The sequence below is a fragment of the Fukomys damarensis genome, unplaced genomic scaffold (assembly GCF_012274545.1).
Source record: "Fukomys damarensis isolate Sample0158 unplaced genomic scaffold, DMR_v1.0_HiC HiC_scaffold_37, whole genome shotgun sequence".
Lineage (NCBI taxonomy): Eukaryota > Metazoa > Chordata > Mammalia > Rodentia > Bathyergidae > Fukomys > Fukomys damarensis.
This window is the reverse complement of record NW_022900949.1, coordinates 60,844,899-60,871,095: the sequence shown is the minus strand read 5'-3', so window position 1 is coordinate 60,871,095 and position 26,197 is coordinate 60,844,899. Positions and strand designations below refer to the sequence as shown.

Here is a 26,197-nt window from a genome sequence, read left to right as displayed (position 1 = left end):
TGAATTATTACATGAATGAATGATTAACTGAGTAGCTGGTTTCTCTTCAGCCTTAAATATATGCTTAAGTGGCTTATCTTGAACTTACAATAAATTCTAAATAATCTAGTTGAAAGTAGAAGCCAACTTTGTTCTGTCCCTTCTCTAAGACCAGGACCTCACCATTTAAGCAGTTGTTCTCATGCATTGCAACCATGCAAAGTGAAACAAAGGATTTATCTTTATCTGAATCCACTGAATTTTCAGTGCATCAAAAAATAAAATTATTTGCACAAATGTGGAAGAAAAATTCTGTTAAGTAACCTACATGATACTAATCGCAAAAGATGAAAAAAATGTATGTTTTTCATTCATGAGAGGTCTTTTGCTTATTTTTTATAGAAAAATTATTCACTTAATTATTTGTTATCATTGTTAACACCCTAAAATATTTTATGGTGGATTGTCTAAGTTCTTGAATGCTATCAAATTAATCTTTCTCTGGAAGTCAGCAATGTATGACCTACCTTCATATTATTTCACATAATTAGTCCAGCTGCAAATTGAAATTCAAGATGCATCATTGTATTTTTGTGTGTGTACTATACTGCATCTGAACCAGTAGTAATCCTGTATTTTCATTCTTTAAGCCACTAGTAATTTACTCAGTCACATCATTTGTACAATTCTTCTCTAACTCTCAGCATACTGATATATATAGCACAGGGTCGAAAGCATTATTAAAGTGTATATAATTGTGTGCCCACCTCCTTCAGCCACTCTGTTATCTCAAAAATACCTATTATATTAGCATAGCAAAATCTGTGCCTTATAAATTCATTGAGTTATATATTCCTTTCCTTTGAGTGGTTTCAAATCAGTATCATAATTGTTTGCAGTGTTGTATAAAGGGCTGCACACCAAAACTTGTCCAAGGCAGTAGCTTTGCCTTCCATCCTTTATGCAGGGCCCTGTCTAGTTTCCATGGTCTTTGTATGTAGCTCAGTTGATTTTCCACTTATTGAAGTAGCTACAAATACATTGGTGATGGGCCCTTTTTCTTGAACCATTTACTAAATCTTTTCGCTTTGAAAAGTACAAAAGATACATCTTTTAGTAAAAGTTAAGTGAATATTTAAAGTGTAGGTTTACAGTTTCTCTCTTTAAAAGTAAGTGCTTTTTAGAATCTTAAAAAAAATGAATAGTATTATTTCTTTCCATTTTGTGTTCTTATTCTCTGACCAAATAAATATTTGACTTTGGCTCTCTAATTTTCTCTGTATGTTTGAAAATACTCTAACTGTACTTTTTAAAATAAATAATTAAAATTGTTTCAGTTTCTTTCCTTACTTTTCTTTCTCTTGTGAATGCTTTAGCATAACTGCTTAAGTTTTCTGAATGTTATTTTTATATTTAACTGAGTATGCATTTAAGGGTGCTAATTATGTTTTAAATCCATTGTAAGCATAATAGTCTTCCTTTGCATTTGACTTCTCTCTGATATGAATTTTTTATTTGTTGTATAAGTATAGTAGCTTTTGAATTTTTTCCCCTTGTGTTTATTCAAAATAGCTCTATCCATCTGTTAGTTCCTTTTTTAAAAAAAACTTCAAATATTTTTATTTCCAAGAGTTAGGCAGCCCATTCTAAATTATTCATGGAAGTGAAGGAGTTCACATGAAGACTTGGAGAAATCCTCAAGTCTCATCTGTTGACGTTAAAATCCATCAGGTCTTTGCCACCCTTGACTGACAAGGAAGTGAGATAGATGAGCCCTAATTTACTCCTTCCTCCTGCTGCCCTCCTTCCTGTATCCCTCCCTCCCTCCTTTCTGCATCTTCCTTACTCCTTTCCTCTCTTCCTTCCCTTCCTCTATCCTTCCTTCTCTGCTTCCTTCTACATTTTTCCTCCTCACTTCACCCCTTGTCTCGCTCCCTGCCCCCCTCTTTGTATCTTTTTTCTAATCCTTTGGTGAAGGCCCGATAAAGAATATTAGGAACTCAAAGGAAAAGGAAATGCCAAATGACTTACATATTTTAACTCTCTTAACTCCCTGTATATTCCATGACATTTGTGCTGTTATTATACCTGCGCTATAGGAAGGATGGGAAACTAAGGCACAACACTGTTTCTCTTGCTCTAAAGCCAGTGAGTGGTGAAGTTGGGAGACAAACCCAGGCAGTCTGTTTCCCTCCTTAAAGAGGCACTTCCTCTTTAAATAGCCTGCGCAAATCACAACTGTGACAGTCTGTTTTGTTGGCGGGGGCTGTTAAAGTCCTTTCTTCCCCTCCAGTGTGGTTCATCACCTAATACTCAAAGAAAAGGATGAACATTTGACATCTCCTTTGTTACTTCTAGAGATTATTTACAGAAAGTTGTAGTTGGGCCGGGGATTTAGCTCCGTGGTTTCGCCGCCTGCCTTGCAAGCACAAGGGCCCGATGTTCGATACCAAAAAAAAAAAAAAAGTAAAGTTAAAAGGGCGAAGTTAATAGGTAAATATGTAGGGTGGGGATTTAGCTCAGTGGTGCTGCCTCCTGCCTTGCAAAGTACAAGTTCCCGAGTTCGACCTCCGGTACCAAAAAAACAGGTGAGTATGTGTCATTTAAGCATCCCTGTTTATTCTGTTGGCTCATTGACACAAACTCAGAAATAAAAATATTGTCCTCTCTAGCTCTTGTCCTAGGTTGGCTGCTGATTGTAATATACAGTATCGTTTTCTCTTTATTAGCACATGTTTACAGTGCGTAATGATTACCTTTGATGTGGGGAGTTGGTACATGAACATAATACATCTTCATTCTTTCTTTTCCGCCTACTGCCCCTCTTCTCCTTCCCCTCCTTCCAGTTCTTGGTCTCGTTCCCATTGCAGAAGCCCTATTTTCTTGTTAGAATTAGACACTTGAGAGTGCCCACTCATGTTGACTTATCTTATTCAGTGGTTCCACAAGATTTAAAATGCCCCTTTAGGAAATTTATGTTTCTTATGTTATCAGATAATGAAAGTTCTACATATTTTATAATGTAATATTTTTAAATGTCTTCATAGTGTTCTAATACATTAGCTTTAATGTTACAGTGCTATTTTCTTGAAGAAGAAAATTAATCTGCTTAGCTTGAATGATTGCTTTATGACATATTTTTTTCCTCGTTATTATTTGTCAAAAATCTCTTGAGGAAATTCCTTCATTCATTCGTCCTAGCCAGCTATCTTTATTTCCCTTAGTGATTTGTCCTTTATAGTTTCCTTGATTCCATGTCTGCATTTCTTGATTGCTAGTATTTTTAACCTTTCTCTTATATGTTATTTTATCTGTGATATTACATAGCATCAGCTATTCTTTAGATTTTATTCTTTCAGTTAAATGTGTTATAATTTATTTTTACCTTAAATTTTTTAACAAAGAAAGGAATTATTTTCGTAACATCTCAGTGCTAATATTTTTGCTTCATACATGTTCATCTGTATTTTGTATGAATTTAGAAGATAATTTAAATCGCGTTCTCTGGATTTTCAGTAAGATCGTCTTTTATGTGAAATGCGGATATCCTGGTATTTAACCAATATTAGGCCACTCGAGTGGCCAATCAACATGCATTTTCCTTACCGATTTAAACATTCTCTGTTCTCTAGCAACAAATTTCAAGACCAACTTAAGGCAACATGCTGAACCAGATATTTTCAAAATAAATGAAACATTAAGAATCTGACATATACAATGTATAGAATGCCCACGGGTTTATAACCCTAGCGAAGCCAATCTAGGGAGTCAGTTATGCTCCGCTAGAAACAGCCCTGACTTCCTGTAGCTGAAGTAAGAGAACGAGGTTGAGTGCCAGCTCTGCTCCTTCCTGGAGTTATGTTTGAATAAGTCACTTAATCTCCTGTGACTCTGTAGTGGGCAAGATGAAATCTGCTGGCAATCATTATAAGGTGAAATGGTATCTAGTATTTCATAACTGCACAGTACTATATAAATGGAAGCCATTATTATTACTAAGAGTTGCAGCATGAAATAGTATGATTATCCTTTCATTCATCCCTTTAGTACATTTCATCAAAAAATATGAGAAAATGAAAAAATGGAAATGAAGTGTTTGTAAAGAGGGAGGGGAGGAGGGGTGAAGGGAGGGCAGGGACAAGGGGAAAAATGAGATCCAAGACCTGTCATGTAGAGGTACAAGATTCCAGTAATGAATGTAACTGTACTGTATCACCTAAAATGTACCAATAAACTCAATGAGGGGGAAAAATAAAAATACTTTTAGATTTTAAAAAATACTTAACCTTTCATTCACTGCATGCTGGGGACTACTGTATGCCCTATGAATAGATACATCCCTAAGAAAGAAATTCAAGACCCCAGCACTTGAAGAATTTACATTCTAAATCAGTGACACAGAAAATACATATGAAAACAAGTAACAAAATATACATTCAGATGGTGACTTGTTTTGTTTTGTTTTGGTATTGGGGATTCAACTTGGGTCCTTTGCACTTGCAAGGTAGGTGGTAGAACCACTGAGCTAAATCCCCTGCCCAATATTTATTTTTTAATAAGTGAGAAAATAGGGTTCCAAGAGGCTATCTACAGAATGAGAACACACTAGTTGGTAATTTAGCTCAGTGGTTCCTCCGCCTGCCTCGCAAACACAAAGTCCCAAGTTCGATCCCTGGTACCAAAAAAGAAAAATATAAAAACCTATCATTTAAGAATATAGTTGAGATACAGTAGTATGAAACTGTCTGACATGTTTAATGAAATACATTAAAGCTTGTTGGCCCGTTAAAAGAATTTTGGCACAGTTTTGTATTGCTGTCATAGAATATACCTTGCGGATATAGAAATGAAGGACACATCTCTCTTGCTGTCGTGGAACTTATATTTATTTTAGGCAGATATGACTAGTATACTTAAAATGTAAGCAAACAGTACAGCACAATATATAGTTCTAAACTAAGTTTTTGGATCTTTCTAAATTAGACCTAAATTTGTAAGAAAAGGAGACAACCTTTTGTCTGTCATAGGTTGGTTGAATTCATTGAAACTTCAGGTACTCTTTAAGATAATTTCATGATCCTAATCTTATGATTAGATTTTGCTATTAGGTCAGATTTTTAATTAATTTTATAGAGGTTGGTTAAACTCATTGAAACTCTAGGAATTGTTGTTTTATATTTTTTTTCAAACACAATAAAATTCATTTATTTGACTGAGTTTTCTGTATACTTATAGTAGTGATTAGTACTTGATAATACTATAACCTGTGAGGACAAATTACTTTCTACAAATACAATTTTTTTCAAGTTATCCTGAGTAACTCAGCTGTGAAAGTCTATACCTATTATCTTTAAATATACCTTTCATTAAATATAGATTTTTCTTGTCTTTTCTTTTTAGTTAACAACATTATCTTGACAGTTATCCTGTGATAAAAACACTCCTTGTGCCCTCTTACTTTTCCTCAAAATTGTTATTTCCATTCATATGTAGTTCTTTTTTAAGAAAAAGATTGGCATAGCGATTGAGAAGAATTCTGTAGAGCCAAATCTTCTATATCAACTTGTTACTTGCCGTGTATTTTTATTTTTCAACAGGGTGTCAAGTTGGTCTTGAGTTCACTGCGTTCTGTAGGCTGAGTCCTAGGATTTATGGCCTCCAGCCTCAGCCTTTCAAGTACTGGGATTACACATGTGCACTACCATACCTGAATCAACTAACTCGGTATTCTAACTAGACTTCAGTTTTCTCATTTTTGTAATGAGCCTATTGAAAATATCAACTTATAGGTATTATTTTTTATAAAGCACTTCAAGTAGTACTTTGTAGGTTCAATGTATTCTAAAGTATTAGTTCTGCTATACTTCATTCTCTATAAGATTGTACTTGTTTTTCCTTTTACACCATCCCAGATATTTCAGGATATGTGGTTTTCTATTGTATTATTTCTTAATATTAAAAATTGAGATATCTAGTAAAGATATCTAACTCCTCTACAAAATCAATTAAAAATTTGACCTAACAGTAGAATCTAGTCACAAGGCTCATGAGTAAAATTTTCACTAAAATTTATTGTGTTAAATTTTTCTCAATAAGAAAAGCACTGAAACATATGTAGTTCACAGTTATTTAATAAAGTACATCTCTCTTTTTTTAATTTAAAAAATGTCTGTGAATCTCTTTTTGTATGTCCATTTTGTTATATGAAGGGAGTAATAAAATAGGCACAAAAAAAGTGATTTTATCCCACCTGTTCTTTCTGACATGCATCCAACAGTTTGTGATTATGAGAATAACATATCTCCCATATGTCCACTTTCTAAAACAAGAAGACCGACATAAAGTTAATCTCAAAGTATATCATGCTTTTTATTAGTTTAAAAGAAGGTCATGAATTATAATTTTACAATATTTACATTTAATGTAGTCATCCAGAAGTCTACTCCTATGTCTAATTTTAGTTATACCACTGCAAGAACGTCTTTAAAGGAAACTGTGCCAGAAATGGTTCCTGTAGTACATAATAGGATTCCCATCTGTGGAATCAGAAGCTGGAGTGATGAGTTAATAACAGTGTGGAAGCTCTTACTTTGCCATCTTCTCATTGAAACTAAACAGCATAGTGAAATGCTTGCTTCAGCAGCGCATATATATACTAAACATTATAGTGAAGATCAGTAGGATGGTTATACCTAACATCAGCTTGTGCTGTGTTTTAAAGTTACATACTTGTTTGTTGAGAAAAAAACTGATAGTAAGCTGAATAAGGTAAAACATCTGTCAGGTTATCTTCCTTTTTTTTTTTTTTTTTTTTTTTATTTTTTTTTTTTGGTAGTATGGAGAATGGAACCTTAAGGTTGCTCAAATGCTAGCTCTACCACTGAACTGCATCCTTAGCCCTGTCTAATACTTAATTTTTTACGAAAATAATGAGATAATATATATTTGCTAAAGCTTGATATAGGCTAGTATTTGTATTGGTAAGTCACGTTAGTAAATACATAAATTGGGGTCTATTTATTTAAGGTAATGGTGATTTAGCCTAAGAATATTCTACCTTATTTATAGGATTAATGTCTAGAAATAATAATTACTGGTGAAATGAAAACAAGTGAAATTCATATTTTCTTTGAAATTCATATTAGCACCAGTATGACTGAAGACTTATTAGTAACTTTAATGATGGCAGAATATATTCACTCTAGCAAATTATTAATTTTATTACTAGACACATGACCAAAACCCAATACAACTGCATAAATGTGTATCTTCTACAGCATATCTTATAGTCTATCTTTGGCCATAAAATATATGACTATAATTTATCCACAGATTAATATTCTAAGAACACTGAATTATTGATTACATATCAATCAATAGGTATTATAAATAATGAAGTCAGATTTAGTTTCTAAATAAAATATTTTAGTCCAAAGATATTTTCTTTTCCTATACATACTATTAACTTATTGGCAGACTAATGCCTTTCATCCTGCTCTTAGCAATTTTAAATGGACATCAGGAAGAATTCTGTTACTGAAAAGTTTTACAGAAAATGAGCTTTGCTTCTCTCTACTATTAGAAATATATTTATGTGACTGTTTCCTAAAATTGACCTTTCTTGGAAGTATATATAATTATCTGGAATTATGTGGTATCCTATGTGCTTTATTTTCTAAAACCATGTTACTACCTGATGGAGAAAAAATGGAAGATTAATGCAGTACATATGATAAAATATTTTCTAAATACATTCATCCCAGTATAATTTTCAGTGTGAATTAAGAAAAAGAATGGCTGGTTGGTTACAAAGAAAATAGTATATATAAACCCTCATTATTTGTGCAAATTTAGTATGAATAGGTAGCTACCATTTTATTTTTATTTGTATATGTTAGTAATACAAAATGAGATTTACTTTAGTATATTAGTACATACATGTAACATATTTGAATAATTTTCATCTCTGGTACCTCCCTTTTCTTTTTATTTTCCTTGATCCCCTTTCTTTTTTCTTTTTCTTTTTCTTTGTCTTTTTTTTGGGGGGGCTTGTTTGTTTGTTTTTTGAGACAGGGTCTCACTCACTATGTAGTTGAGACTGACCTGGAACTCACTATGTAGCCCAGGCTGGTCTTGAACTCACAGTGATCCTCCTGCCTCAGCCTCCTGAGTGCTGGGATTACAGGCATGCTCCATCACGCCCAACTTGATCCCCTTTCTTATTTCTACCTTCCAGTTTCCTGTCATCGCTTGATTGATTGATTGATTGCATATATGAGAGAAAACATGTAATGTTTACCTTTTGAGACTGCTTATATCACTTAACATCATGGTCTCCAGTTCCCTCCATTTTCATGCAAGTAACATGATTTGATGCTTCTTTATGGCTGAGCCACACTCCATTGTTTATAGGTGGATTTTCTGTTTAGGTTTTTGAGGAATCTCCATACTGATTTTCACAGTAGTTGTACTAGTTTACCTTCCTGGCCGTAATGTAGAACAGTTCCTTTCTTTTTCACATCCTCACCAACATTCATTGTTTTACATTCTTAATGACAACCATTCTGACTGAAGTGTAGCAGAATTTTAATATAGTTGTGACTGGCATTTTTCAAATGGCTAAAGATGTTGAACACTTTTCAATATATTTATTGACCATTTGCTCCTCTACTCTTGAGAAGTATCTATTCAACTCATTTGTTTATTGGTAGGAGTGTGTGTTGGGCTCTTTATATATTCTAGGTATTAATTCTCTGTCAGAAGAGTAGGTTGCAGAGATTTTCTCCCGTGCTGTAAGTTGTCTCAGGAGTCTGTTCATTGTTTTCTTTGTTGTGCAGTAGCTTTTCAATTTGATAATCATCCCATTTGTTGATTCTTTATATTATTTTCTGTGCTATTGGAAATCTTTCCCTGTGGCTCTGCCTATGTCTTCAGGTGTTTTCCCTGTGAGTTTTTTTTGTTTGTTTGTTTTAGTAATTTCAAAGTTTCTGGACTTATATCTAGGTATTTGACCTGTTTTAATTTTTAGTACAGAGTGAGAGATAGGTATCTAGTTTCAATCTTATACATGCAAATATCTAGTTTTCCCAGCAGCATTTGTTACAGAGGCTATCTTTTTCTCCAACATATGTTTATGGTCTCTGTTATGGCTTGTATCTCAATATCCCCCCCAAAGCCTCATGTGCTCATAGGTGGGCTTTGCAGTGGTGGCTGGAGTTAGGTTGTATGTGTGTGGGTTAAGGGTATGACACTAGGATGTAGGCTGTGTTGTATTGTGTGTCCACTAACTGGTTTATCAGAGTTCTGAGTGTAGGTGACGGGAAGCCCCACCTTGGATATGGGTGGTACAATGCACAAGTTTTGTAGCCTGCATGGGATAAAAGAGAAAGGGAGGCTTACTGCTGCTGTTTTGTTGCCTCCTGCCTGCCCTGCCATGGACTGTTTCTCCTCTACCGTGACCCTCTACCACCACTTCCTGCCTTGGAGCCAACTGACTGTGGTTTGAAACCTGTACAAACTGTCAGCCAAAATAAACCTTTCTTCCTTTAACTTGTGAGGTTGGGTATTTTGTCCCAGCAATGAGAGAGTGACTAAGGCAACCTCTTTGTCAAAATCCAGATGACTATACTATGTGTTTCTGTCGATACCATATTGTTTTGTTACTGTGGCTTTGTAATTCAGTTCAAAATCAGATATTATGATGCTACCAGCATTTCTCTTTTTGCTTAGGATTGCTTTGACTATTCTTAGTCTTTTAGGCTTCCATATTAATTTTTTTTCTAGTTTTGTGAAAAATGTTTTTGGTGTTTGAATAGAAATCATATTATCTGTAGGTTGCTTTTCCCTGTAGGTTGCTAATATGCCCATTTCAAAAACAGTATTTACACTGATCCATAAACAAGGGAAACATTCCATTTTATAATGTCTTCATTTTCTCTCTTTAGCATTTTATGATTTTCATTACAGAAGTTTTCACCTCCTTTTGGTATAGAAAATCATGAAAAAACAAGGTAAGATACTATAGAAGCAAAAGCTGTAACTAACACTTGTATGTACACACACACATATAGACACACAAAACAGAACCTCCTTGTGGGGGTATTTATATTGGTAACAATTATTTCTCCTGGACTTCTATTATTGGAATGTGGTATATTCAGACAGGTTTGTTGGTGACACTCAGTGTTTCAATTTTTTCTGCATCTGCAAAAGTTAGACTATACAAATAGAGAGATGAAGATTGAGAAACTCGTGTAAGAAACCTACGCTAGAATTCTAGAATCCTAGGCTAGAAAACTAGAGGATAACTCAGAGGATTTGGAAAATTTCAGGCTTGAGCCTAGGCTTAAAACTTGTCAGGCCAGGAAACTAGACTGCATGTTTGAGGAAAATGCTTGAAATGCTAGCTCTAGCCAAAGAGTATGAATCTTTTCCTTTAGGAATCAGGAGTTTTTTATGTACTTTCTCCTTAAGGCAGATCTAGCTTTGGGGTGTTGTTGGTGAAAACAAGTCTGTAGTATGCTTGGTACTTGACAGTATAACTTGGTCAGTACCATGATGGTTTTCGTATCAGCAACACTCCATTATCATTGTGACATAAGGTGAATCACAAAACTTTTTTATTAACGTGTTTGTGAAACGTAATAAATACATTTATTATGGGAAGTTGGAATTCATACATATCAGATCTTGATCCTTTTTACTTCCCCTTGCCCTCTTCTCCCTTGGTCTCTTCCCATCCTCAGATCCCCTTCCCACCTTCAGTCTTCCCATTTCTTATCATCTATCTTGTTTTGTTCTTTATACTTTGGGCTTTTCTTATGAGAGAAACCATGTAATATTTAATCTTCTGTGTGTGATTTATTTCACTTGGCAGTATGGTCTCAAAGTGTATCCATTTTCCTACAAATTACTCAAATTTATCTTTCTTTATGGCTGAGTCGTACATATTTGTCCAGTCATCTATTGATGAACATACAGGCTACTTGCAAGATTCAAGTATTATGAGTTGTGCTCCTATAAACAGATGTGCATGATATATCATACATATAACATCACAAAACTTCTAAGCCTTTTTTCTTATCTGTTAGAGTTGAAAGAATTAAATTAATGTATGTAAGACTCTTTTACAGAGCCCAGACTGTATTGAGCATTTAGAAGATGTTAGAAATAGAAATAATGTATTTACTTCACATGGTGTAAAAAACTATAATCATAAATAAGATCCTAATGGTATAATTGACAGTGTGAAATAGGAAGAAAAGGGCTAAAGGTGTAGGGGAAGTGGGAAGGGTAGGGGAAAGGAAATAAGGGAAAAGAAAAAAATATGAGAAAATGAAAAAATAGAAATAAAGTTTTTGTAAATAGGGAAGGGAGGGAGGGGGTGAAGGGAGGGCAGGGATATGGGGGAAAAAATGAGAACCAAGACCTGTCATGTAGAGGTACAAGATCCCAATGATGAATGTAACTGTACTGTGTACCTAAAATGTACCAATAAAGTCAATGAGGAAAAAAAAAGAAAAGAAATAGTTGCTACAGCAAAAGCGATAGTGATGATGATTTTCCACTGGATAGAGAAGGGGAATTAAAAGTAATAAGACCTTGGCAGTTCCCTGTTCCATCTTCAAGGTAACTGTCCTGCTTTGATTTCAAGGTAAAATTCATTTATTAATCTAAAATTTTGTAAATAATTTACAGTTCAGAGGCTTGCTATATCTTTATACTGACAGTGACTTTGCAGAATTTATTAATAATTGAAAAGGTAGGACAACTAAGACTCTCCAAGGCTATAAAGTCTACTGCAAAAAAATTGAGAATGATGAGAAACTGCTAGAATATGAAAAAAGTACGGCATTCAGTTATCTTATTGAGTCTAATCCATCAGAGGTAGTCATCACTGCTTGTAATTTGAATCAAGCTCTACTGATTCAGGCAGAGTAACCACTGTGGTAATAATATACATTTTTGTTGGAGTTCGGACCCAAAACATGCTAAGAAATTTCAGAACACCATATTAGGATTGTTTAAGTGAAAAACCAAAAATATTTATTTGACAACATTCTAGATATTCTTAACAATGTTTATGGCATTTAGTTTTATCTAGTCTTTGTTCCTATGTACCATGTTCATGGATTTCTTTTTAATTCAGATTGGTTTTAAAGTCTAAATTGTTTGATTATTCAGGCTGATTTTGCTTTCTATTCATTATATTTTTTGAAAACTTTCAAATTAGAAATGCCACTCACCAGGATCTACACTGAAAAATTGAAAATAATACGTTTTCTCTTTGTAAAATAACTCAAAATAGTCTCTTACCAAAAAAAAAAAAAAAAAACTCTTTCCGCGTGCTTTCAGCTTCTCTCTAGAGTATCATGTTTTGTTTCAATATAAAACAGAGCTAGACTGCAACCTAACACACATGCCTATATTCTCATAACTAAAAAAGTGTACAAGACATGGATGGATCTTGAGACTATAATGGTAAGTGAAATAAGTCAGACACAGAAAGTTAAACATCACATGGTTTCTCTTAGATGAGAAACCAAAACTATAAATAAATTAAAAAGTAAACTAAGGGAAAGATGATAGGAAACAGAGAGGCACAGAGTGGAACAGAGAGTGAAGATGGGGGAAAGAGGAGGTCGGTGAGTCAAGGGGTGGGAAACGATCACGTGCGTGCACCAGCTCCCAGAGCTAGTGTAACTGTTGTGTATCCAGGACACACTAAGAATACCTGTACATGCCTACCACATTTTGGTGACACTGTTGCACTTTCACACCAATCAAAGCAAAAAGAGTGTTTTAATAAGTTGTGCTCCTTTATTTTAAAACAATTCTATCGAGTAGGTTTCTCCTACATTTCTATCCTACCCATGACTCTCATACCTTAAATACAAAAGAGAACATGCCTCGCTTTCCTCTATGGCTATAGTTAAATTAATGATAAAAAATTACTTCACACTTTGCTGGAGCTTTCTTGAGGTAATTTTTAAATATATGTCAATATATTATAATATAAAGTGAAGTTAAACAACTCGAATTTAGAAACAACTAGATTTCTTTTAATTGGCATCCTAACTGCACTCAATAAATAATTCTTAAATGATTATAGATCATTTCCCTGGAAATACCTATAAACTTCTAGAATACATTAAATGTCATTACTTAGTATATAATTATCTGTTAAATCTCTAGTTACTAAGTTTACTAAGTTACTGGTGTACTGAGGTAGGTCAGAAGTACCTTCCTTTTTAGCACTGTTTTCCAACACAAATTACTAATAGAAATGCTAATGGAAATCATGTTAATGTGAATTTGATAACTGGGCTATATGTAACTTAATGGTGATTTAGAATATAAACCTGAATCCAAGCCATGGAAATGTAATGGATTTATCTAATTATGTATTAAAAGCCACTCTAAATATTGTGTATGCAAATTTATTTTTAAAATTTAATATAAAATTATCTCAGAAATGAAAATCCAATTTAATTTGGTAAAGCCAGTATTTAAACACATTTCTAACTCTAGAGCATGGGATCTTAACCACTACAGTATATTTTATCTTTCATGGTGATTTTTTTTTAATATACCCCTTCCCAATTCGTATGTATATATTTAGTGATAGAAAGTGTAAAGACCATGTGATTTAAATTTCCAGGGTTTTAGTTACTTATTTTTGTTTGTTTGCTTTCTTTTTGTGGTACCAACAATTAAACCAAGAGTCTTGCATATGTTAGACAAGCATTCTACTACTGAGCATCCTCAATTTGCAGAATTTTATCTAATTGGTTTTCTAAAATTGGGAAATTTATGTACTAATTGGAGTGTTTTGAAAATATATCTTTTTTTCCCCTTGAGTTTATTGGTACATTTTAGGTATACAGTACAGTTACATTCGTTATTGCAATCTGTACCTTTACATGCAGGTCTTGGTCTTCATTTTCTCCCCTTGTCCCTACCCTCCTTTCACCCCCTCCTCCCCTCCCCTTTTATAAACACTTCATTTCCATTTTTTCATTTTCTTGTATTTTTTTCTTTTCCCTTATTAACTTTCCCCTACCCTTCCCACTTTCCTTACACCTTTAGCCCCTTTCTTCCTATTTCACATTGTCTATTATATCATTAGGATCTTATGTACTATTATAGTTTATTCACGCCAGAGAAACTGTTCGTTATTTACACATGTGTGACTTATTATTTCACTTAGGAGTATATCCTCAATTTGTATCCACTTTCCTATGAATGAATCTAATGTCTCATTATGGCTGAGTAATATTCCATTTTATAGAAAAACCACATCTTCTTTATCCAGTTTCCAACTGACAGGCAAATGGGCTGTTTCCAAGTTTTATCTATTACAAACTGTGCCACTATAAATATAGGTGTGCATATATCTCTGTGATATAATTCTAAATGGTTGCACCAGTCTGCACTCCCATCAACAATGGAGAAGGAAGCCGGGTGTGGTGGCACACGCCTGTAATCCCAGCACTCGGGAGGCTGAGGCAGGAGGATTGCTATGAGTTCGAGACCAGCCTGGGCTACATAGTGAGCTCCAGGTCAGTCTCAACTACATAGTGAGACCCTGTCAAAAAAAACAAAAAACAATGGAGAAGGATTCCTTTCTCCCCACAACCCCGCCAACATTTGTTATTGTTTGATTTCTTGATAGCAGCCATTCTTTGTGGGGTGAGGCAGAAAAAGCATTTGACAAAATTCAACACCCATTCATGATAAAAACCATTCAAAAAATTGGAATAGATGGTCTAATCTCAACTTAATAAAGGCTATCTATGAAAAACCAACAGCCAACATCATATTAAATGGTCCAAAACTGAAAACCTTCACGTTAAAATCAGGAACAAGACACGGATGCCCACTATCACCACTCCTCTTCAATATAGTTCTGGAAACATTAGCCACAGCAATAAGACAAGAGAAAGAAATTAAAGCAATAAAGATAGGAAAGGAAGAAGTTAAACTGTCATTATTTAATGACAATATGATACTCTATATTGAAGACCCAAAAAACTCCACCAAAAGACTTCTAGACTTACTTGACACTTTTAGCAGAGTAGCAAGATACAAGGTCAACACTCAAAAATCAATAGCCTTCTTGTACACAAACAACAGACTCACTGAGAGAGAAATTAGGGAAACAATTCCTTTCACAGTAGCACCCCAAAAAAATGAAGTATGGGCATCAATCTAACAAAAGAAGCAAAAGACCTCTACACTGAAAACTACAGCACTCTGAAAAAAGAGATTGAAGAGGATATAAGAAAATGGAAAGATATCCTCTGCTCCTGAGTAGGAAGAATCGACATAGTGAAAATGGCCATACTACCAAACTGCTATACAGATTCAATGTAATGCCAATTGAAATTCCAACACTATATTTCACATAAGTAGGAAAAAGAATCCAAAAATTCATTAGGAACCATAAGAGACCTAGAATAGCAAAAGCCATCCTAGGCAACAGAGACATGGTAGTGGGTGTAACAATTCCCAATTTGAAACTATACTACAAAGCCACTGTGATAAAAACAACATGGTACTGGCAAATAAACAGATCTGAGGATCAGTGGAACAGATTGGAAGACACAAAAACAGATGTACTCAGCTGCCTCATCTTTGACAAAGGAGCTAACCATCCTCAGTGGAGGAAAGATATCCTCTTTAATAAATGGTGTTGGAAAAACTCAGTCTCAACCTGCCAAAGATTAAAACTGGACCTTTATCTTTCACCATGCACTAAATTAAAATCCAAGTGGATTAAAGATCTAAATATTAAAACAGAAACAGTAAACTTACTGGAAGATAAGTTAGGCAGAACTCTTGAAGACATTGACATAGGAAAAGACTTTATGAACAAATCCTCAGTAGCACGGGAACTAGCAGAAAGAATCAACAACTGGGACCTCATCTTATTAAATAGCTTCTGCACTGCAAAAGCAACCATCAACAGAACCAAGGGACAACCTACAATGCGGGAAAAAATTTTTACCAGCTGCTCCTCAGACAAAGGGCTCTTATCTAGAATATATAAAGAACTCAAAACAATCAGCCCCCCCAAATATAAAGACCCGATTCAAAAATGGGCATCTGAAATGAGCAGACATTTTTCAGACAAAGAAGTAAAACAGCAAGTAAATATATGAAAGAATGTTCCGCATCACTGATCATTTGAGAGATGCTGATGAAAACAACACTGAGAATTTATTCTTTAAAGCTGTTTTTTATATTTTGTTTTACCTGGAAGCGTTCTTTCAGATATAACTATGAGTTGTATCTGTATGTTTTAATTAAAAATATGAGCTGATTTTGTAGAAAATGTGAGCAATAGGTAAAAATTATAAAACAATACATCAATTAATAAATGTAATTCACTGCCCACTATACAGCCTCAGCTAACATTTGAGATTATTTCTTCTTAATCTTCCTTCTTTCCTCCGCCCTTCCGTCCTTCCTTTCTTCCATTTGGACTGTACCAACTACCTTACATAGTTCATAAATATCAGCTTAATTTATTAACTTTTATAAGAGAGGAGAGCATGCCACCTGCCTCACAAGCACAAGGTCCCAAATTTGATTCCTGGTGCCAAAAAAGAGAGAGAGAGAACAGAGATGTCTCACCACACAGAAGAGGTCACCTTCTCTCATCTTCAATTTTTTAAGTAGTGAAAAAGTACCAGAAAGATGTGAATATACCTTACCTTATCTTATCTTCCCTTCCCTTCCACACACCCCACATTCCATCTCGCTCATTTAAATCCTTGAATATATACAAGTTTAGTTCCGTACCCACAACAGGTACTATAGTGTATAGTACGAGTCCTACATCTGTGCAAAGTCATTCTACTTGTTTATAAGGAAATCCTCTGTGAAAGCTTCTCAAATTTATATTAACAGACCTAGGAACCATGATGAGAAAAGGGACATTTAGTCTAGAGTGGGAATATAATAGCCTACATTATATAATAGGAAGTGTAATAGCCTATATATAATAGGAAGTGAGGCTTTATCCCCCCCAATTATAAAGTTTTCTACCTGTTAGGGTTCTATAGATCTACTAGTAAAACTCCACCTATAATTTAAAGAAAGTAATGCTAGTTTTGAAGTTTTGGAATCAGTTATTTTGGAAGAATAGTGTATTTCATAAATACAAATTATTTTTATTTGTTTCAAAAAAATAAAAAAACTTAAAGTTTAGAAACTCAACCAGTATATACTTTTAAATGTTTTCTCTTTCTAGAGGTATTAATCTAGTGTTTATGTAATCACTTAATTAAACCATGGCTTAATTTATTTAAAAGTCACAAAGATATTTTGTACATTTTTCTTTCATAAGTGGAAAAGCCTATAGAGATACTTGAAAGAAAAATTTGGTGTGAAAATCCTCTCAGAAAAAATTTTCCTTATTTTTATATTATAGTTTCTAATGGATATTAGACAGATTATTATTACTTATCAGTGACATTTGTGTGTACCTGCTGTGTACTGAAACTTATATTAACTGGTCTATGATTAATTTTACCTTCAAAGAGACTACCTCAGAAACTATAAATGAAGACTGCTACCTTGCCACTCCACCTACAAAATAAAATTTTTTGTACTTTTCTAAGTTTTCTTAGGTTATATTTAAACACTGTGACTGCCCACAGAGCGTAGTTTAATTCATTATCGTGAAATAACTATCCAGAAGGTGGTAGTCTGCTTACTCTGGAGGATACTATCATAGGTACTGTATATTCGCATAGAAACCCTGTGGACCTTGGCAGTAAGAGAACAGAGACCCCTAAATCTGTTAATCTGAATTTAAATTAACAGAAAAAAGGTTTTCATTCAGGATTTTGGAAAGCACAGCTCTGAGCTTTCAGAAGTGACCTTCAGAAGCATAAAACCACCTTGCTGTTTGAGGAAGAAAGATTTGAGCTTTACTATGGTGAACTGATTTATGGGCTGCTAGGAGATAGTATCATTTATATCCTCCTTTGTCCCAGCTCCAGAAAAAGTGTTTTAAAAGTTTTCTTGATCAACACATATTAGTCTTTGCTTAACATATATTTGAGTCATGTTAAATTATCAGGTAAAGCCTTTTTCTTGGTTCTCCCCACTCTGTAATCTTCCTGAAGATAAAATAAGTGATCCTGCTCTTTGCAACCAGTTATTCTGTACGTACTGCTCTGTTCATATAACTAAACATTAAAAAGTCAACCAGGCACTTACTGAAAACTTGTTCATTGAATAAAATTCAGTCATTTTTTTTTTTAGGGCAGTCTTGTCATCTAACAAATTAGGAAACTGAATCTCAAATTAGTTATTTATACCAATGCACAAGAGAACAGAAATTATATCATGTTCAGGAAAGGTTTCTGAATTCTGAATTCAGTTTGATCAACAGTGGTGAAAGTTCATTGTCTTTGAAATCATATCAACTCCATTGAAATGGAAAGTCCTTCAAACACGTAGAGTGAAGCGGCCCCACAAGACTGCTATAGGTGCACGAGAAAGACAGAAGCAAAGCAAAAGAAAGTGAGTTTTGATCAACCGAGATCTTTTAAAGTGTGATGTAAATGTTGAAAACTGCTTGAAAGTATGAAGTTTTTCCTACTTTTTTTCTGTATTCCTTTCCCTATTGTAATTGGACCAACTCCCCTGATTTTTATAATTTAAACAATAATAATAATATATGCTCCCCTTGAATGTGAGCTATGAGAGCAGAAACCATTTTTGTACATACCCTGCACTCAGTACAGGACAATTAATAATTAAAAAATCAAAGACAGTTATACTATAAGGAAAGTTTGAAAACTCAGAGGGTAGAAAGTTCATTAAACTATCAGCTAGAAAGTTTTAAGTGTTACCTTTCCTATTTGTTGTCTGAATATACTTTGTGTCCTCTATCTTACTGAAACTATTAAGTTCTTTTTCAATAGTGAATTAACAAATTAGCTTAATATTCTCATTTACAATGAGAAAGTTACCAATTAGCAAAAGAAAAAACAAGTTGATATATTTGCTGAAGGTCTTTTAAGAAATACATTAAAACTAAAAATTAAGAAATCAAAACATTTTCATTTCTGCATTCTTAATATAATTAGGTCAAACAATGTTTTACCTTTTTAATATAAATCTTATTCTAAATATATCTTCAACTTTTTTTAAAAACCCATCTGTAATCATATCTATGGTGTTACAGGGAAGCTGAGGGTTTCAACCTCTGGTTTTCTGTTTATTCCTTTTTTAATTAACCTTAAGCAGTCCACTCTCATAAATCAGTCATTGAATTAACAGATGGAAATTTATCTTAGATCAAAACAAGATTTGTTTCAATTTAATCCTGCCTAAAGGCAGGGTAATGGACTAGAAGTCCTCTTGTCGTCCTGTGTAGATTCCAATGCTCTTCCTCAAACCCTAACAGTTTTTCAGGGAGCTAAAATGGGTGGAACCTCTAATACCCTAATAAAAGATAGAAAGTATAGTTTCCTCATCAACTGTTGCGCTTTGTAAGTCATTTTTACATTTATTATTGAAAAGGTAGGCCTTAGAAGTTTAGTAAACAATGTTGTATTTTTTAAAAAGTTATTGTTTCCCAACTCATGAAAGACCTCATTTCTCTACTTTATAACTATATTACCCCTGCATTATTTTTGCTGTAATTGTATTGCCAAATCAGGTGTGAGATTAGTTGTTGGATGTTACATGTAATCTGCCCAGAAATCAAATTATTTAACCTCTAAGCCCGCAATACCCCTCCTGCTGGTTTGCTGTTAAATATTCAGTATTCTCTTGTCATGAATACAAATGGAGGACAAATTAGAATCTACAGACAGCTGACCTGAGCTTCAGATTAGAGACTGGGGAACTTGTGCTGTTTTAAATGTTTTAATTATCTTAGTCCCAATAGCCAGTTGAAGGACACACATAAAATCATTTTTAACAAAAGAAAAAGTAAAGAAAAAGCTCATCTTCCTTCTTTCTCTTAATGTAAATGTTTGAATATAATTATATTTGCACTTCCATTGGAACTATGCTAATTTGCTGTATTAAATTAGTCTATTAGTAGTAATTTATTAAACTGCTAAATATTTTCAGTAATATTTTAAGTTAGGAAGTGTCTGCCTTGTCAGAAGGATGATGTATATTTCTCATTTTATTTCAGACAGTAGGCTTCTGTGCTTATGTGTAAAGCCTAACTTAGAAAAACAGATCTGGTAATTCACACTGAATGAGTAGAAATATATAGAAATAATGCACTAATTTAGATACGATAGTTTGTATATGCATTAGCAAAGAATGTTTACTCAGGTGAAATAAGCCAAAAAGACCATTCTGGGAATGGAAAATATTTAATGTGTAATAGTTTGGGATTTATTTCTAAATATTGATGCTTAATTAAAAATGTTTACAATTTAAAGGAAATGTTATTAAGTAATTAGAATGTTGTAAAATTAAAATGTCTGTGAACATTTATTCAACTAAGAAAAACTGAATTTTTTAAAAAGTGAAATTTTGTTTTTTATTTTAAAGTAACTTTATATTGGTATTTACTCTCAAGAGTATATTGTTCTGATGCTTATAGTCCTGAATTTGTACTTTTTTGTTTCTTGTATATGTTGGTGTAATGTTGATTTAATTAGTTATGCCTGACTAGTAAGCAGTGAAACATTTTTTATATACTCCTGGGAAATAAATTTGGCAGAAAATCAGCATGAGTAGATTTAATTATCACTCTGAGACCTTTTCCTTTTCTAGCCTAGTGATCCTGAAACTCCATGTGTCTCACTGAAATCTGTGTGGACGCTAAGCTTCGCTTCCCAATTTGTTCCTCCACGCAATGATAAGCCAAGCAATTACTGGTTTATTGATTTTTCATCATGGCGAATTTAAAGTTGATTTTTTCCTGAAAAGGCAGGGGTGATTAAGTGTTTCCCCTCGGTTTAGTACAAGAGAGCTGTGTGGCAGAATCTAATATCCTGAGGTCAACCTCTGCAGGCAGATAATACGGTGTCTTGCCCACGTGCTAAAGAGAGAAATCAGGACTACAAATGTGATAGGATATATGTGGAGACAGTTTAATTTGCTCCATTTATATGAACAAGTCATGTGGCACATGCTTGGAAAACATCATTTTGAATGGTCTTAGAAGTGAGGCCCATGTGGGCTTAAAGAATGAGTATAAACAAGAAAGATGTTACTGGTTAATAAGGGAATTCCACTATTATTTTTAAATGAAAATATGCAAACTATTGCTAAGTAGGATTTTTCAAAGCATGGAGTGAAATCCACATATATCATTGTAAAGATTAACTGGTCAATAACATGAATGAATATCCTGTTGTGTAAGACTATTTTGATAAACTGTCTATACTATTTTTAAATGTATATCCGTTCTGATCTCTTCTGGCAGTTCTTTAGCAGAGTATACTTTTTTGCTTTTTGAAGATAGAAATTTTATAGTCAAATATTCAGTTTTTGAGTCCAAAATGATTTGTAAATTGTCTTAAGTAGATATTTAAAATATTATTTTAAGGAAGTTACTAATTGAAATAGGGGTATAGATAAAGAGATAGATGTAATTCTGGCGAACTTTAAACCTAAGAATGGTGAGAAATCTGATCAGTAACTTGATTGACAGCCTTAATTTTTATATAAAATAGGAGATATCTAGTTTTAACTTTTTCACTTACGTATGGTTTACTACATTATAAAATAAAAAATGAAAATTCTCAGTATGGTAGTTTTTTTAATCTATTATATGAAACCAAATACTTTACCAAAATGTTGAGCAGCTTTAACCCAGTCCTCAATATCCAGAGGCTACTTTCCAACTATCTTTCCTTTTTTTGCAAGCCTTTTTCTGTCAATTAAAACCCATTTGTCTAGAATTAGATTTCACTTTCCATTTAGGAATCTGTCTTCCACTTAGTTCATCAGTATTTGAGCTCTGAAGTTTCATGATTTTTTTTTCTCACATCTTAGAGTAACTACCTGGCTGTACCTTTGAAATTGGTGAATCTACCACCTCGAAGTTACATTTAAAAGATTATGAATTATTTCTAGTTAACCTGATAAATGTTCATGAGCATATCATTTTCCAATATAGGTTGACTTTCATAAATTAGATGGTTGTGATTTTCATTAACTTAAAGACACCTTCCTCTAACATAATAAAAATTACAGAATTTGAATTTTAAAAAGTTTTCTATCTGGGTTGATGTGAAGTTCACATGTCTATAAAATACTCATATACTTAAAAGTATTTAGTACCTAAAAGAATTTAGTAGGGACCTAATCGTAAAGGCTTATTTATAAGCATCAAAGAAAAATTAATTTTTGTTCCGTCAAAAGCAGTTAGCTGGGCCAGGGATTTAGCTCAGCGGTTCGGTGGCCTGCCTTGTAAGCGCAAGGACCCTAGTTCAATCCCCGGTACCAAAAAAAAAAGCACTTAGCTGACTGTTTAATAACCATATTGATGGTCCTTTCTGTAGATATGTAGCAGTGGTATACCACGTCTCCTGCTCTTCCCCAGAAAATTATGAGTATTTTCAGACTCAGAAAATGCGTATTACTTTTAAATGCCCTTCCCTCTCGCAGCCTTCAAGTAAGTGTTAGTTGATCTAATGACTAATTGATAAATCACATTCTCATGTCCCTTACCTGACTTCTAGTGTTGACTGAGCTTCAGTGACCTCTTACAGCTAATGGTTGTTCAAAGCAAGAGGTCAATAATGGAAACTGGATCATTGCCTTGCTATTTCATTCACATACTTCTGTCAGCAAAACCCTTATCTCTTCCAGACACCATCTTAAATGCTAGTGCTATGAAGATAAATTAGGCAAGCTTCTTATTCTTAAAAAAAAGTTTTCAGCCTTTTAGAGGGATATGTCATGTGCATAAATAAGTATAAAACAAAGTAGAAATAAGCTCCAGTAAAGAAATGCAAGGAGACTTGCCTGTGAAAAGAAAGAGATTACTTGAAGCTGAGAGAATTGGGGACTGCTTTGAGGAAATTGCGTACATTTTTCAATCTGTCAGTATGGACAAGCTGGGGTAACCCTACGGCGGGTGGTGGCAAAAGAACAGTTTCTGAGTTTATACCACGTGCCTTTACCAGTGCTATTACCGAAACACAAGTTAGCCTCACGTCAACCCTATGAATTATGTTTTATCCTCATTTTATAAATAAACTGGATAAGTAGAGTGACTTACTCAAGGTAGTACAGCTATGAAGTAGTAGATGTGGAATTTGAAAATTCTTACCCTAACTTTATATTCAGAATTTTTTTACTATATTGCCACTGAACAGTCCATGTAGCAGTTAAATCTGGATCCTGATTTCCACAATAACATGCTTTATAAACTCTACAGTGCTTCCCATCCCTAACATCAGAATCACCTGCGGCTGGTTTCTAGCATATCTAGATCTCAAGCACCTTATATTTTTATAATTTGGGGAAATTGAGCCCAAGAGCCTGTATATGTTCTTAAACTTTCTCAAGTGATTCTAATTTACTGTCAGCATGGTTGCATACAGAAGCACTTGGAAACAACTGTCCTATGTAGTTTAACCAATTAGAGGCAAAACTTACCACATACTATAAGAATGAATAGCATGTATGTGTATTTATTGTACTTTGTCAACTAGCTACTTAGGACCTAAAGAGTTAATTGTATAATTTTGAATATGCAGTGATTTCCAATCAGAATATCTGTAAATCCCTGAAAATAGTACACCATATTTCTTCAATACTAAGGCATACTTATTTTCTTAAACATTGTTTAATATGTCTGAAATCATGGTGCATCTTATAATTAATATCATCTAAAAATCACTGTCAACCAGGCGGCAGTTGTGGCTCTTAATATCATATATTCTTTGGTGAACTTGGCTGTTATTCCTGGCCACAGGAAAGGTCAACTAGTCCTCAGCTGGCTAGAAAAAAACATTTAGGGACCATTTGAGGAAAGAGTATGAGTCTGCTTAGAGCCCAAAAACCTTGACGCCCTTCAGATAAAAATCAAGAAAGTGTCTGCATAAAACTTACTGAATGAATATCAGTAGCATGGAAAAGAATTCAAGAGATAAAAGGAACACCTTTTTTTTTTTAACTGCCTCAAAAAATTCATTTTTTAAGTTTTATTTTGAATGCTACCTCATAATTATAAATATATATGGAGCACAATATGATGTTTCAATCCATATGAACATTGTCTATTTGAGTTTGAATGCTTCGCAACTACGCCTGATGACAAAGGGCATTATTGTGAGCAAAATTCCCTCACCAATTTGTTTCTCTTACCTTTGTCTTTTTATGTATATACAAAAGTGATTGATTATTTAAAATCTATTTTAGTTCTGAAAGAACTCTTAACAAATGTAGCAGCTTCTAATGATGAAAACATTGTGCCATATGCAGTTTAATTGACAACTGCTTCCTTCTTAGTGATTTGTAGAAGAATCAGTGGCGTCTTAGAGTTGATGAAATATGATACCAGTATCTATATCATTATTTTATTGTACAATTTATCATTTAATTTTTCTGTGTGATCTTCCCTGTTCAGCTGAGATAAACAGTTCCTTGTGACGATGGCTGAAGAGGATCATCTTTTGCTTAACCAATTCTAAGCATATTGGAAATTTTAGATATTAAAGAGGAGCTTCTTAGACATTAAAATATATCAAGATGATATTAGAAATTTTTAAAACTCTAGCAAATTGTCCATTACAAAAGTAAAAATTCCTGATAATTTTAAAAATAAAATTAATTTTCTTTTTGACAGGTGAAAGAGGCCATTCCCACATTAACCTCTACTGTTAAATGAGTAGCTTATTTCTAACTAAGTTAAGCCAGGAGATGAGTCCCTTTGTTTAACACTTCTTAAAGTAAAAGTCAACATCCTGCCTTTATCCAATTGCTATCAAAGACATTACCCTATTTGGCTCTACCATGATTCAATTGCATGAGGTCATACAGCCTACCAATAACTTAAAGTGCTTCTCTTGGTGATAAGAAAATATATTAAAATGCTCTTCAGTTCATTAGTTATTGCCTAAGGTCATACTTGATGGTCAGTCCATTTTCTGAGTTTGTTATGATAGCACAAAACTGAACTTAACATTTTTAAGTCCTTCAGTAAAAGAAATATATGTTTTTAGAAATTATACTTGTATTTTAATCTAAAATTTTTAAAAACTAGTAACTTTTTATTCTTACTACTTGATAGAGGAGTTGGAAATAGATTTAATGTTATTGTGTCACTGAAGAATACATAGAAGACTTTTTTTAACCCAGATTCTGAAAACAAAATTTAAAATTTTTAGCCCCAAAAAATCTGCTATGTAAATGGTAGGGCGTGATTTCATTTCATTTCTGCCTTGATTTCAAATCCTTCTATATACTTTCATAAATAACCAAATGAGACCGTTCCCTCCAAGTCCACCCTTTGTGTCCCTCATGAGCGTGTGTTGCTTCATTAGGCTGACTCAACCACCTGGTGTGGAATCTTCAATCTCCAGGGACCCCTTCAACATCTGGCATTGGCTGTGATCTTTGTATGTATAAGCTTAATCTTCCTATTGACATTCTATAAGGAAAAAGAATGTGAGACAAATTAGGGAAGTGTATAGAGCAATATAGAATAAAGCTATATAAATCTGGTATACTATAGTATTTTATAATATGTAGAAGAAATAAACCAGTAAGTAGGAGGTTGGTAAGTATTCCAGGTTAATTTATTTTAAACAGTATGATATCTATGATATCAAAGATATATTTATTTATGTACTGTAAAACATTTTTACTGGGTTGTTAATCTAGGGTTAGACTCTAGTCATCCTTAAAAAGAAATTATATATGTTACCCTACTGTTAAATAAATTGATATGACTTTGTAATGATTTTAGTAGATTAAATTTTAGCATGATTTGATAGTAAAATTAGAAAAGGGATGAGTATCATTAACCTTCTGAATTGTAATTGAGTTTCTGAACTAGGAAGTATTGAAATAATATATGAAGAGAGAATGCCTTCTTGTCACAGAAAAACTAAAGAACATTATCTTTAAAAAATAGTAAAGAAAATAGTAAAAAATAGTAAAGAAAGTTATCAGAAAACTATAACTGAACTAGTTACAATAAAAACAAAAGTGCTGTTGCTTAGTTTTATATGAAAATTCTATTTTTCTTTACCTTAAAAACTTTTAAAAAGTA

The 26,197-nt window shown here is 33.5% G+C and overlaps 1 protein-coding gene across 1 annotated transcript in view; it reads left to right on the top strand.

Annotated features, from left to right (window-relative positions):
- Nucleotides 1-9,985, top strand: part of Rsrc1 (arginine and serine rich coiled-coil 1) — a 311,683-nt gene extending 301,698 nt beyond the window's left edge. Inside the window, exon 8 of the mRNA XM_033759709.1 lies at nt 9,924-9,985. Within this exon, the coding sequence (XP_033615600.1) occupies nt 9,924-9,970 (47 nt within the window). The 3' untranslated portion in view covers nt 9,971-9,985. The remainder of the gene's footprint in view (nt 1-9,923) is intronic.
- Nucleotides 9,986-26,197: the final 16,212 nt, after the last annotated feature.